The sequence below is a fragment of the Typopeltis vanoorti genome, chromosome 7 (genome assembly GCF_054136105.1).
Source record: "Typopeltis vanoorti isolate ZY-2024b chromosome 7, IOZ_Tvanoo_1.0, whole genome shotgun sequence".
Taxonomy (NCBI): Eukaryota; Metazoa; Arthropoda; class Arachnida; order Uropygi; family Thelyphonidae; genus Typopeltis; species Typopeltis vanoorti.
The window spans coordinates 30,022,489-30,038,769 of NC_143555.1; the positions used below are offsets into that span (position 1 = coordinate 30,022,489).

The following is a 16,281-nucleotide window of genomic DNA, read 5'->3' on the forward strand; positions in this document are numbered from 1 at the left end:
AAGACTAATAGAAATTAGACTCAAGACATTAAGAGGCCACATAACAATAATTGGTGCATATGCACCAGAAGAGGGAAAAGAAGAAGACAGTAATATATTTTATAAAAAATTACTGAATGCCATAGATAAAACAAACAAAACTGACTATTTACTGCTAGCAGGAGATTTAAATGCCAGAATAGGAAACAAAAAATACAAAACAAACATAGGTAAATTTGGCGAAGATACATGTAATCAAAATGGTTGCAGATTGCGCGATTTTGTCATTTATAATAATATGAGAATAATGAATTCAATGTTTAAACACAAGGAAATACATAAATATACTTGGTCAGTCAGAGGATACAAATCAGTAATTGACTATGTTATCACAAATTTTTAATTAGCGGAGTTAATTTTAGATGTAAGAGCATATCGAGGCTTTGAATTAAACTCTGATCATTATATGGTATCAGCAAAAATTCGTTTTAAACGAAAGTGGCTAAAAACACACAGAATTGAAAATTCTTACCAGCCAAGTTACAAAATTTCTTCATTACTGGATCCTCAAGTTAGACTACAATATCAGAAATGCACAAACTTAAAAACAAAAACCACACATGAATCAAGTGATATAGAAAGGTGGAAGCCAGGCCCAGAGGTGGAGAAACCAAGGCAGAAGCAATGGAGAAGTCATGCCTGGTGTTGTTACTACCTTACCTCAGTCCTGACGATATTTTGAGGCACAAACTTTGTTTGCTCACACTTGGATAAAGGATTAAATTAAATTATAGTCTAATCAAGTGCAAAATAAACTTTCAACATCTCCAAACTACAGTTTTGAAGTTCATCACTGGATGATGAACTACCCTAGTATATCATAATCATACATTTAACATTTGAAAAAAGAAAAAAATCTAAACTATAGATGGTACTTTGTTATTGGAGAAAGTGGTGATAATTTTGAACCAGTTGGTCAAAATTTTGGATCCAAATAGCTTGTTTTTTTCATTATGAAATTGTGGTGTCATGAAAAATTTGATTGTAGTGCACTCAGCATAGCAGACATTTAAAAGATTTCATTGCATTTTTTTTTGCATGGAGGAGAGGAAGCTAATGGATAATGACCTAGAAATTTGTAGTTAAATCAACTTATGAAGAATGATGGAGAATAATTAAGATTTTCTTATCTTATTAGTGATATTAATAGTGATTTATATCTTTTAATATTTATTAATTGGTTTTACTCATATGCTCTGTACAGAAATATTACCAGGTCAACCTAGAGGGCTCACTGTGGAACCATTATCATCAACAGAATTGAAGATAAAATGGCTTCTTCCTTTACAGCCAATTACTGTAACCCATTTTGAGATTAATGTGACACGTTTACATTCTTTTGATACTCTTGGATATATTCAGGTGAGTTATTATTAACACTAGAATTGTGGTTATTTATTGAACTTGTTGAGCTACTTCATTATTGTGTAATGTAACATAATGTTATGAACAAGATAAAGAAGAACTGTGAATTGGATGTTCTTCTTTCCTTTGGTACACATTCTGCAACAGAGAGAGAGAAAGAGAGAGCATGCTAGATGTGTTTAGAAATTTCTGAAATATATATTGCCTGAAGTGCAGGTAGAATACACATAGAGTGTATTCTAATGTCAAAAGCAAGTTACATTGTTCTGATGACAGTGATAAAGGATGTGGAAGTGCAAGTGTTAGAGAACATCAGATTAGAACAGTAAATGTAAGAGTAAATAAAGGTGAAACAAATGAAGATAAGAAGAAAGCTCTTAAGAAAAGAGTGCTGAATAAAGTGGTAGCTGACGAGGCAAAATAGCATATTATACTCTATAAGAAATTATATTCTTGTCTTAATCATTATCCAAGCATAAACAAATAAAGTTTGTATGTGAAGTATCTTCATGACTAGTCTACTTATATACAGAGGCTGCTAACTTCACATCAGTTGCATCAGTATCCTATAAAAAAAAAACATAATGGGAGGGTCACTATTCTGACTGGTTTCAACCTGTATTAATGTCTCATCAGTGGGAACCAGACCCAGGAAGATATTAAGGTTGAGTAAATGTAGATGTTATATTTTCCACATACAGATAGTAAACTAGTATATCGCCATATTGTTAAAATACTCTAGATCAGAAAATTATTCAAGTGTAAGCAAACAAAGTTTGCACACAAAGTATCTTCACAACTGGTTTAATTAGGCAATTCATGTGAAGTCAACCCTCTATATCCAACTACCCATTCCATAATGTTTTTCCATTATGGAATAGGAAAACAACTGATGTGAAGTTAACAGGCTTTATATACATGTAGAATAGTTATTATTATGATTATCACGTAACACCTCCAGGGAGTCGAAAGACTTGTTGAGGGAGGGCACCTATTCTATAACTGTCCGTCTCCACCACTCCACCAAATGCAACTACCTTCATCATCTACACCAACACCATCTACCGCCGACCATCACCACTAGTATTTTCACAGACAATCACAAAGATACTTTGTTAAGATACGTTATAAAGATGCTTCATACATAAATTTTGCTTCTACTTGGATGAGTATTAAGACAATAATATAATGGAAGCCATATTGAGTGACTAGATATATGGGCACTTCTGTGAGGAAAGAGTATATGTGGAAGTAGAAGGCTGGTGATTATGACAAGCTTAGGAGATAGCTTGGAGCTATAGTAGGAATGAGAAGCTGAGTGGTAAGAAAATAAATGTTGCTTGGGAACTGACAAAAAAATACATAACAGCATCAGTGTGTGAAAGTATTCTGAAGGTCAAAAGGCTTAATAACGTTGGTATGAAATGGATTAATGAGGGGATTAAGCATGAAATCTGCAAGGAGACACTTTGTAGGTAGCACAGGATGAATAATGGTAATAATCAGTTGCACAAAGAGCAGCCCAGGAGAGTGACTCAGTTGGTAAGGACTACAAGAGTGCAATGAGCAGAAATTAGCAAATCAGGCCAAGAACAACCCTTGTGAGTTTTTTCAATATGTGGTAAGTAGAAAGAAGAATTATGGTAAGATGATAATGGATAAAAGTTGTTGGAGATTGGTAGCTGCTGTAGTCAAGATATTCAGTAAGCAATTCATCAGGGAGTTTCATCCTCAGTGTGAAATCTGAAGCTCAATTTGTAGAGAATGAAATGAGAAAAAGACTTAATTGTGAGCAAGCAAGAGCTGTATGAGGAGTTTAGTAAGCTAGCTGTCAATAAGGCAATAAGACTTGATGACATATCACTACGTGTCTTAAGAGAATGTTCTAGGGAGTTATAATCAGCCTTGGCCTACCTGTTTAACAGGATTTTTGCAACTGCACAAGTCCCCCAAGGAGTAGAAGGAAGGCAAAATGTTTGATTTCACAGAAGTAGTGATAAGACTAAAATTATAGGCTGATCTGTATATCTGGCATTGTATTAAACTGTTGGAGAGGTTGGTGAAAGGATACAAAAGTGAGGTGATAGCATTGGTGTTCTTTGTGCTTGTGAGTGAGGGTTTGTTAAAGGGAAATCATGTTTTTACCAACGTGCTTATATAACATAACAAGGTGATGAATGCATTGAACAAGGGAGATGCATGTATAATAGTTTACTTAGATTTTGCAAAGGCTTTTGATAGATTGCCACACCACAAGTTGGTCACTAAACCGAAGCAGATAGGATTGGATTACAGGCTAGTGAATTGGATAGGTGACTGGCTATCAGATAGATTCAACAAGTTGTGTATGGAAGCACACTATTTCAAAAGAGGAAAGTTACTAATGGTGTGCCACAGGAGTCTATTTTAGGACCATTGTTATTTAATTTGTATATATCAGGGGTGTCAACTAATGTTTACATAAGATCTACATTGTCCATACAGATATACCTGCGATTTACCTTTTTTACAAAATTGGAGTCAATTCTTAATATCCTGCATTAATTGCTCTTTTAGATCCGAATTTGTTTCTTCTACTTGTTTTGAAACTGTATTTCGTGATAACTGTATTTGATTGCAGCAACTATTTCTGATTTATTTTCAAAATTACAAAACAACGATTCAGCTTCTGCAAGAAATGCTTTTTTAAAAATTGCACCTTCACTAAAGGGTTTCTTATGTTTGGCAAGAATATGGCTCACTCTTAACGATGCAGTTGTTGCTATCTCTAAGTTTGATATTATTTTAATGAAACATAACTGCTGTGATTACAAATGTTTCTTCAATTCTTGAATTTTGACTTTTTGTAAATCACTGTTACATGGATACACCGTTTCATATCTGCTGTGCACCAATTTAAAGTGTCATTCCAAGTTCCCTTTTTTCAGCAGAGAAACACTTCCATTGCAAATCAAACAACAACATTTGTCTTTGATCATAATAAAGAAATAATCATGTTCCCACTCTTGATGATAGTGATATGTCTTTGCTTTTTTCATAGTAATCTTGATGATACAATTTTAAATTATATTAAAACACTTTAAACTTCCAATTTTAAACGTGTAGCAGAGCACTAGCACAAAACAAACAACCGAGTTTATAATACTGCTATCATTTATACATCGAGCTTCACGTGTTATGTTTGTACAGTGCATCAAAGCGAACAAAAACCCAAAGTAGGCGTGTCTGTGAGGGCGCATACATTTCCAAGTACACTCCACAACAAAAGTCTCATAGCGGGAAATTTCAATATTTTTAACTAATATTTGTAATTTTTCTATTGAAATATTTGAAATAAAATTAAATTTAATATAATTGAATTATAAACTGGAATTATTGTACAAGAAATATTTATTTAAAATTTTTAATTAACGTAAATTTTAAATAGAACCATAATACAGATTATTATTTGATAAATAGGTTAACATTATTTATTTGCTTTATCGTATTCAGACTCATCTATATATTATTTTGAAAATTGAGACAAAATAAATTTGCGATCGACCCCAAAGCATTATGCGATCTACCCGTGGATCGCAATTGACGTTATTGACACATCTGGTATATATGAATGAGATTTGGATAGGTTTAGCTGGTGATATACAATTGTTTGTAGATGATGCAAAACTGGGAGAGAGTGATGAGGAATCAAGCAGAATCAGGCCGGCCTGGTTGGCCGAGTGGTTAGCGTATCTGCTCTTCAGCCAAAAGGCTGCTGGTTTGAATCCTGCCATTGGCATGGATGTTTGTGATTGTCTGTGAATATACTAGTGGGAATTGTGGGCGGTAGATGACATTGGTGTAGTTGCAGTTTGTTAAGTGGTGGAGAGAAAGAACCGTAGAGTAGGTGCCCTCCCTCAATGAGTCTTTAGACTCCCTGGAGGTGTCATGCAATAGTAATATTGTGGACTTGAATAGATTGCATGAGCAGGCAACAGTATGGAACTTCCAATTTCAATGTTGTCAAGTGTAAGGTTCTGAAATTGGGTAGGCAGCAATGGAATACAAAAAAGTATATGCTTTGCAGGGAAATTTTGGAGGAAGCTGAGGAGATAAGAGATCTTGGGAGTTGTGGCAGACAAGGATTCGAAGGTCAGAGGATCTTAACTTGTAGAAAAAAAATGTTCTGTTTCCATTGTATCAGATCTTGATCAGGACTTGTATGGATAATTGTGCACAGATTTGTTCCCTTGGTTTTCATGGTGATGAGGATATATATTGGAAAAGGTCCAGAGAAGACTGACTAAGCTCATAACTGGTCTTTGGGATGTGAAATATGAGAACAGATTGAGGGAATGTGGTTTGCAAAGCGTTGTGAATAGGAGGAAGAGAGGTGATATGATTGAGACATTTAAGTTGGTAAAGGGTTGTTACCAGGTTAATGTGGAAGAAACTTTTCATAGAATGGTAGAAGGTATAGAACACGAGGACATCCCTGGAAGCTGTATAAGGAGGGTGTGAGTAGGGGCATAAGGGGCAGGTTCTTTGCATGGAGTGATTGGTAAATGGAAAGCATTGCTTGACATTGTGACAAATGCAAGATACATTGAATGAGTTTACTGTACAGTTTGATAGGCTTTGTGTGTAACAGTGTTTGCCTCCCATATTGAGTCTTTTGACTCCATGGAGATCTGCTGTTAATAATAATAATAAGTTCTTGTGAAGTATAATATACTTTAAACCAACTTTGTCCAATCCAGAATATTTTAATAATATGGTGATACCATTTTATCACTTGTATATGGAATATGTGACTTTTACATTGATTCATCTTTACCCTAATAGATTTCAGGAGTGATTTTGATATGGTGTTGATTCATTTCATTCTGTTTGGTCAGGTTGTTGAGATTAGTGAATTTTTTGATAGGTGATTTTGTCTTAGACATTGACTATGTTTTTTTTAAGTAGATAGTTTCTTTCATGATAACTGTATTTGGTGAGTAAAGTGACAAACTATTACTATCACAATTAAGACAACTTGAAGATATTATACCATACTTTTGCTTTTAAGAGTGATCAAAACTTAAAAGTGATTCCAAGAAGAATTACAGAATCTATATCTACCAATGAAATAATGATTGAGCTAAAAATCTAGAGTTTGGATCCCATAAAGGTCTCTCAGATGTATAGAAGTGACAAACATTCTATGCCATTGGTTTTGGTGAAAATCAGTAAGGAGCAACATGAAATTTGTGATATTAAAATAGTTTGTGATGTGGTGCTTCAAACCATATCTCTTCAGACAGACAGACACTTCACCAGGCCAAAGCAATCACTATCAGAAATATGGTCTTGCGTAGAGTTGCTGTAAAGCAGAGTTCCGTTTCTTTAAGTTTGGTGACAACCAACCACCAGCAATCCCCCCCCCCCTCACAACAATATGGGGTTATAAAAACACTATATAACAGGGCAAAATTAATCTGCTCAGACGACAAGGCCCTAACTACTGAACTAAACCACATCCACAACACTTTCTTAGCCAATGGCTATAACCCCAAAAAAATCCAAAAAATACTAACACCAGTAAACCACAAGCCCCCCCCCCCCCCACAATAAAGATTACACCAAATCTATCACCATCCCCTACATCCAGGGCACCTCTGAGAAAATAACCAATATCCTCAGAAAATATGACCTTACTTCTTGTTACAGACCATATAAAAAGTTGGCATCCCTTATCCGCTCTACCAAAGACCAACCACTTCCCCTAGACCTACCTGGTGTATACCAGGTCCCTTGCAGCTGGAAATTGTCCTACTTTGGCCAAACAGGCAGAACAACAAATATCAGGATTTCAGAACACAAAGACTACATCTGGTTTCACCAGTACAGCCGCTCTGGGCTGACAGACCATGCCTTAGATACCCACCATAGAATTCGTTGGAAGAAAACAAAAATAATACACCGCAGCAAGTTTAAATATGAAAGATTATTCAAGGAATCATCAGCAGCTCTAAAAAAACGTTCCTAACCTCAACAAATGTGGGTGCATGAAACTACCCCAAATTTGGGAGACTTACATTTTGAGAACTTCAGCCCAACTGCCAAGAAAACCAAATTAGCCCGCCAGAGGGCACCATTGGGACTTTGGGAACAATATTAGTTTCTTGCTTTCTTCCTCATTTGCTTTTGTTAGTGCCTGCATGCACATACCATATCTTTATGTTCCTGAAGATGGCAACGTGACGTTGCTGAAATATAGAAGTTATTTATTAAAGTTACTTTTAATTAATATACTTTATATGTGTTGTTAATTCCATAAACTAATTACCAGTTATGTATGACCAACATATAAGCCTTGCTACTAGAATCTCAAACTACAATAGCACCCAGACATAAGCTGAGGCAGTTGCTCAGAAACAGCTTCTTCTGATCATCATTTTTCATTCAATCAAAACAAAATTGTTACAGTAGCAGCCTCCTTGATAGAATTTAATAAAACAAATCCCACTCAGGATTCTGCAAACAGATTTGTGAAGTACACACAAATTATTCTCTTTGCACTTAATGATGGATAACAGAATTACCAGTTAACTTTTTACTGATAGCATACTGAAAAACTAATAGCCTCACTAACAAAATTCACAAACTACAAGATTTTACCACCCATTGTGAAATTGATGTGTTACCAATCAATGAATCTCATCTCTGTCCATCTGATATATCAAAACTTATGAATTGTCACTTTTTGGGAAGCATGGACCAGATGCCAGAGGTATGGCATTATTTTACTAATCAAAATGTATAATGCAATAAAACTGAGAATCCTACAACCACAAATTTAGAAGCTATTAGAGCAGAGATTCAACCTGCCAATATTATTATTATCCCAAGATCCAGTTGAGTCAGACTCATCTAGGAGGTCCTTTTATCATGCACACAGCTCATCATACCATGCTTTAAACACACGCAAATTCTCTGCAGACCCCACACTCTCAGGCATGGCATTCCAATTATTCACAACTCTGCATGCAAAAAACCTGCTTCTTACTCCCCTGCTCACACCCTCTTTATACAGCTTCCAGGGATGACCTCTGGTTCTCCCCTGATCTCCCACTGTTTTCTGTAGAACCTCTCCAACATTGATCCTATAACAACTCCTTATTAACTTGTAGATCTCTATGATATCTCCCCCTCTTCTTCCTATCCACTAGACTCTGTAAATTGCATCTTCTCAATCTTTCCTGATATTTGACATTCCAGAGACATTCAGAAACTACCTCAGCAAGTTGCCTCTGGACCGTTTCCAACATCTCTTCGTCCTTTTGAAAACCAGGTGACCAAATCTGGGCATAGTAGTCCATGTGTGGCCTAATCAAAGCCTTATACAATGGAACAAGAATCTCCTTACTTCTACAAGTCAGTGTCTTCTGCAACATTCCCAGAATTCTTTGTTTTGTCCTCACAGTTTTGGCAATGTGTCCCCTAAATTTCAGATCCTTATTCATTATCACCCCAAGATCTCTTATTCCTCCACCTCTGACAATATATTCCCACCAAGCATAAATTCTTCATCCCATTTTTTGTTTCTCAAATTTTAAAACCTTACATTTTGCAACATTGACCTCACATTCCCATGCCCAATCACTCAATTTATTCAAGTCTTCTTGTAAGGGCCACATCTTCTTTACTCTTCATAGTTTGTTCCAACTTTGCATCATCTGCAAACGACTGAATATTCTCATCCAAATTTTCGTTAATATCATTAACATATAGGTTAAACAGCAGTGGCCCTAAAACAGACCCCATGAGGTACACCACTAGCGACTTTCCTCTTCCTGGATATCGCTCTCTCATACATAAATTGCTGATACAATGAGCTGCTTTAAGATCTTCTCTGTGTAAAATTCACCTAGTAAACAGTTGATGGTTTCAGACTTTGAACACTTACTAGATACCAAGGATACAGTACTAGTAGCCAGTGATATGAACTTCAAACACCATGTTTCGAATAGCAGTTACAAATTGGAATGGCAGAATCCTTAACAAATTTGCGATCAATAGAAACACTCGAACTGCAGGTCCATTTGAACCTATGTATTATGGAATGACTGGATGTTTTGATGTTCTGGACATTATTTTCAGAAACATTCTGTATCAGTATTATCAGCTACAGGTGGATGATGAACCTAGTTCTGATCATAACCTACTTTTATTCCACTTGGATACAGACAGTGATGACACTCTTTTCAGTCCATCCATTATCAACCGAGCAAAGCTTCCCTCAGATCTTAAGCTTATTGGTCCCCCATATTGGCTATAATTTTGAAAGAGGAAATTGATATTGCAGTAAACTTAGAACAAATACTATTAGACTTATCATCTATCACCTCTGTTGCAGCACATGCGAACTCCACTCAGTTGTCAGAGGAAATTTTAAATCGCATCCCTGTAAAAAAAAAAAATCGTATGTTGTTATCATAAAACTCCTCATGATTACTAAGAGTTCAATAGTGCCACAAAACTAGGTTCTACACCCTTAAAGAGTTGTATGACCAACAGTGAAAATGCAAGCTTTGATCTTTGCGGCTAGATGGTTATTCACTATGGAAACTTTTTAAATCTCTTATGGCGGGTATTGTCTATCATGAATGAGACAAAGAAGAAGCCTCTGCTGTGATAGTTTTGAGCTACAGTGTAGCCTGAGCAACATATTTGGTGAGCTATCATTTATTACAAAAGTGCATCATGTACACCATGTACTGACCCATTATATTCATCAAGCAGATATTTGCTGAACCTATCCTGCTGAAATTCAAAAAAAAAAAAAACCTTCAAGAATCATCAAAAAAATTAAAGATAAAAAGGCACCTGGTCCTCATGCATCACCAATAAAGTCATCAACATGCACATCATTGCCATCAATAACATGATGATGATGAGACTTTATTATTTTCCTGCATCCTGGAAAAAAGCTGATATAATTTTAACTCAAGAGCTGGGGAAAGCATTGCAATTTCCTCAAGTAAAGTAATTCTAACAAGACTGCAGGAAGTATCAAACAAAACTAATATTATACTGGATGTACAATTTGGTTTCCATTCAGGCCATTGTACAGTCAGCAGGTTCAAAGAATTGTATGTAATAGTCAGATTCAGTTGGAAACAGCACACAAGCACCATCTCTCTTGATGCAGCCAAAGCTTTTGACAAGTTTTGTCACAATGGCTTTCTCTATAAGCTTACAGCAGTTGATTTTCCAATCTCAGCTTATTAGGTCTTCCTGAATGGCAGAAAACTAAATTACATGGCTTCAAACCTTCTGAATACAGAATTACAGCAGTTGTTCCACAAAGCTCCTTACTGTCTCCTCTGTTATTTGCTATTTATATGGATGACATTCCTCATACAGTCTCGACCATCTTGGGTTTTTATGCAGATGACATGCTATCATGGCTGCCCAGTCCACAGCCAACAACTAAGTGCCTGCACAATGCAGCAGCAGCAGATCTTGAACTCTGGTTCCAGAATGGAGAATAGATGTAAATGTGGATAAAAGTGCTGCAGTTTTATTTGCAAGAAGAAAAACACCATCCCGTGGTTCAGTGTTTATGTTGATACTTCCATCTAATGCCGACTAGGAGCTAAATACCTGGGAATACAGCTTCACAAAGGACTTTTTTTGGCGTCATATCCCCTATGTCTACTCCAAAGTCAGCAAGGCAATTGAGATTTTCTTCTGTCTGAGATTGTTCTGGTTGCTATATGGGTTGAAGATGGGTCCTCCACATTCTTGGAATAATTATCCATCATTTTTGTTCAGATTTGAATGATGTTTCAGCATTTCACAAGCTTCTTTGAATTTTCTTTCAAACCAGGTTTTGGTGCAGTGTAGGAACTTAGTGCCTTTCCAGTCAATTCTGTGGCATGTTTGGAGTGCATGGTCTGATAGGCCTATTTTTCCATAGTGGAGGTATTTAATGTGGCATTTGTGTTCATCTTTTCTGATTAGAATGGTGCTCCTGTTTCCCCTATGCAAGGTAGGTTACAAGTACATTGAATTTTGTAAACTCCTGAGTGGGCAAGGTACAGAAGAGGATCTTTGGAGGAGCTAAATAAATTTCTTAGTTTTGCCGGGGATTTGAAGGTTGTCTCGATGTATTTAAATAGTGTTCTATCTATTTTTTCTGAAATGCTCCTAATGTAGGGTATGGCTATTGCATTCTTGTAATCTTTTTTGCCTTTAATGGCATTTTTATGGAGGATCATATGAACCAGAACAATCTCAGACAGAAGAAAATCTCAGTACAAAAGGACTGTAGAAATTGTTTAATGTAGTTCCATTTTTTTTTTCTTACCAGAGGTCAGGCTAGGATAAATGATTAACAGTCATTTAGATTCATTTTACTTTTGAATAATGTAGCTTGTATATTGTACATATGTATGTTTCCTGAAGATGACCTCAATAAAGAGGTTGAAACGTTGTTAAGTAAAGTAATTATTCTAATATGTGTGTTGTGTCTCCATAAATTCTTCACTATGAAGTTTATTCATTTTTTGATGGTTTATACACAGGTAACTTTATATTTAATGTTATGAAGTATCATTCATCAAATTTTATTTTTAGAGTGAGCTGCAAGATAAACCAGAAGGCATTGGAGAAATACTTCTAGAGGATGCCCAGCTTGATAATAACATAACAGTCATGGCAGGCCCAATTTTTACTTACTTAGTAAGTAAATATATATATATATATATATATATATATATATATATATATATAATATTAAAATTAAATATTTAATTCCATGTTTTTTTTTGATTTAACAATATTTTATTATTCTTTCTTATGTAGTTTTGATTTTCAAATGATACCGATAATTCAACATTTGAATTAAAATTAAACTGAATTAACAAAAAAATTGAATTAATGCAAAAATTCAATGATGTAAGTGAGGACACACTACTGTGTTCTTGTTCAAGTGTGCAATATAGGTTCACATAAGCAATGACGTGCAAGCAGAGTTGTATCTTGCACACAAACAGACTTATGCATTACTCTGATAAGTGGTACATAATATTTTTCGTAATATTGTTCAATTTTAATATCAATATGTGTAAGGTGTTGCATTTTGGAGTGCAGAAATATAAAGCTGTGTACTATATTGATGGTGCTGTACTGCAGGAAATGGATGAGATTAGAAATTTGGGAGTGATGGTTGACATTAGACTGAGGTTTAGAGGGCATATTGGAGGTGTCATGGATAATAATAATACTAATATTGTTATACAAAATTAATAACGGAAAAAAACTCGCGTACAAAGATTATTTAATAGTATAATTTTTGCCTGTGTGTCACAGGCATCTTCAGTACATTAAGCTCAAATTAAACAATAACTGACAATTCCAAAAAGCGCCACCTAACTAGCTGGTGTAAGATAACTAAAAAGGTCAATAACTTTCCTAAAAAAAAAAAATAATAATAATAATAATAAATAAAAAATAAATCAATACAATAAAGTTAGGAAAGCTTAGCTGATTTGTAAAGTACTATCTCCCATAAAGGGGATAGACGTAAGCCGTCAGATCTGTTTAAGTTAGGAGAATGAAGTAGAGTTTCACATGTTTTTTTATAAAGGCTTTCCATGAGAAACCAACTTTTGTGAAGAACTCTTGTCTTTCTCCAATGAACTCTGTGTCTAGTCAAGATGGCATGTTCTGCAAGTCCAGACTTTTCAGGTTTAAAGTATTCAATATAAGATTGGTGTTCTTCTAGCCAAATAGAGGCAGATCTTCCCGTTTGTCCGAAATAAGATAATCCACAAGAGTACGGAATCTGGTAGACACCTGGATGATTAAGATGTGGAAGCTTGTCCTTAGGAGGAGAAGTGAGAAAGGTGGAGATTTTTCTAAACGGTCGAAAGGCAACAAAAATATTCAGTGGTTTTAAAAACTTTTGCTATACGTTCACTGATGCCTTGTACATAAAGGATAGTAATGTGTGTTATTTCTTCTGTGTTTGAAGAGGAAGACGTATTAAAACTACTCAAAGGTCTTTTAATGAAGCAATTCTTATAACCATTAGATAGAAAGGAAGAAGTTATATATTGTAGTTCTTTCTGTAAAAGATCGTCTGAAGAACAAAAGGAGTGGGCCCAATGAACCAGTGTTTTAATAGTTCCTGCCTTTTGACTGGGATGGTAATGAGATTCCGCATGGATATAATGGCCTGTATGAGTCTTCTTTCTATAAACTGAGAAATGTAGGTTGCCATCTGGTTGGCAAAGAATTAGAAGATCTAAAAAGGCTAACTGCTTATTTGATTCTACTTCTAGGGTAAACTTGATCCTAGGATGAAATGCATTTAACTTAGTGAGAAATTGTTGAAGTTCATCTGAAGAGCCATTCCATACAGCAAAAATGTCATCGATTTATCTGAACCAATGAGTAGGTCTGGGAGAAATGTTGTCAAAGATACGTTGTTCAAAATGTTCCATAAAGAAATTAGAGATAGCAGAAGAAAGAGGATTACCCATTGCTGTTCCTTCAATTTGTTGATACAATTATTTTTAAAGGAAAAATAACCAGAATTTATTACAAAATCAAATACGTTTAAAATGTCTGAAGGAAATTCCTGTTGTAGTAATTCAATGCTTTCCCATTTGTAAATAAAGAAACAACATCTAAACTGATCATGATATCAGAAACGTCCAAATGAAGATCAGAAATTTTATTTTTGAAATCCAAAGTATTTTTTATATAAGTATCAGTTCTTCTAGTTGAAGAGGAGAGTAAATTTGATAAAAATTTTGAGATTTTGTAAGTGGTGCAACCTATTTTTACTAAAAATATTTAGTTATTAAAATATTTAGTTTATTTAAACTAAATTTACTCTACTCTTCAACTAGAAGAATTGATACTTATAAAAAAATACTTTGGATTTCAAAAATAAAATTTCAGATCTTCATTTGGACGTTTCTGATATCATGATCAGTTTAGATGTTGTTTCTTTATTTACAAATGTGCCTCTTTTGGAAAGCATTGAATTACTACAACAGGAATTTCCTTCAGACATTTTAAACGTATTTGATTTTGTAATAAATTCTGGTTATTTTTCCTTTAAAAATAAGTTGTATCAACAAATTGAAGGAACAGCAATGGGTAATCTCTTTCTCCTGCTATCTCCAATTTCTTTATGGAACATTTTGAACAACGTATCTTTGACAACATTTCTCCCAGACCTACTCATTAGTTCAGATATGTCGATGACATTTTTGCTGTATGGAATGGCTCTTTGGACTTCAGCAATTTCTCATTAAGTTAAACGCATTTCATCCTAGGATCAAGTTTACCCTAGAAGTAGAATCAAATAAGCAGTTAGCCTTTTTAGATCTTCTAATTTTTCGCCAACGATGGCAACCTACATTTCTCAGTTTATAGAAAGAAGACTCATACAGGCCATTATATACATGCGAAATCTCATCACCATCCCAGGCAGGAACTATTAAAACACTGGTTCATCGGGCCCACTCCCTTTGTTCTTCAGACAATCTTTTACAGAAAGAATTACAATATGTAACTTCTTCCTTTCTATCTAATGGTTATAAGAATTGCTTCATTAAAAGACCTTTGAGTAGTTTTAATACGTCTTCCTCTTCAAACACAGAAGAAATAACGCACATTACTATCCCATATGTACAAGGCATCAGTGAACGTATAGCAAAAGTTTTAAAACCACTGAATATTTTTGTTGCCTTTCGACCATTTAGAAAAATCTCCACCTTTTTCACTTCTCCTAAGGACAAGCTTCCACATTGTAATCATCCAGGTGTCTACCAGATTCCGTGCTCTTGTGGATTATCTTATTTCGGACAAATGGGAAGATCTGCCTCTATTTGGCTAGAAGAACACCAATCTTATATCGAATACTTTAAACCTAAAAAGTCTGGACTTGCAATGCCATCTTCACTAGACACAGAGTTCATTGGAGAAAGACAAGAGTTCTTCACAATCAGTTTCTCATGGAACGCCTTTATAAAAAAACATGTGAAACTCTACTTCATTCTCCTAACTTAAACAGATCTGACGGCTTACATCTATCCCCTTTATGGGAGATAGTACTTTACAAATCAGCTAATCTTTCCTAACTTTATTGTATTGATTTATTTTTTATTTATTATTATTATTATTATTTTTTTTTTTTAGGAAAGTTATTGACCTTTTTAGTTATCTTACACCAGCTAGTTAGGTGGCGCTTTTTGGAATTGTCAGTTATTGTTTAATTTGAGCTTAATGATAATCTTTGTACGCGAGTTTTTTCCGTTATTAATTTTGTATCGATATGTCTACTCACGGTATAGCTCTTTTAAAACTTAATAATCTTGCTAGGCTTGCAAAGGTTGCACATTGTAGTGCTGCTATGATAAGAAGTACTCTAAAATGCAAGGATAAGGAAGTAGTTGTGCCACTGTATAGTGGCACAACAACTTCCACTTTGTATAAGGCACTGGTCTGACCACACTTGGATCGTTGTGCTCAGATATGATCATGAACTGGTTTTCAATGTGATGTGGACACATTGGAGAGGATCAGGAGACGAGTGACTAAGACAATATCAGGAGTTTGGAATGCTGGCTATAGAGAGAGGTTGAAGAGATATGGATTGCAGAGTTTGGTGGATAGGAGGAAAGAGAGGTGATATGATACAGATGTTGTTAAAAAAAAAAAAAACCTTTACTATATCAAAGCTAGAGTCCTATTATTATCTATTAGGTTAAAAAACTAAGAGTTGGGCTGGAGAGCAACATGTTTATATATATATATATGTTTAAAAAAAAATGTGGTTATACATATAAATTTCAACCAATTGGTATGGAATAGTTTACTAAAGTATGCTAG

The 16,281-nt window shown here is 34.9% G+C and overlaps 1 protein-coding gene across 1 annotated transcript in view; it reads left to right on the forward strand.

Annotated features, from left to right (window-relative positions):
- LOC150104547 (Ig-like and fibronectin type-III domain-containing protein 1) overlaps window positions 1–16,281 on the forward strand; it is a 548,674-nt gene that overhangs the window by 212,179 nt on the left and 320,214 nt on the right. The window contains exons 10-11 of the mRNA XM_090395576.1: window positions 1,244–1,401; window positions 12,010–12,114. Of these exons, the coding sequence (XP_090251702.1) occupies window positions 1,244–1,401; window positions 12,010–12,114 (263 nt within the window). The remainder of the gene's footprint in view (window positions 1–1,243; window positions 1,402–12,009; window positions 12,115–16,281) is intronic.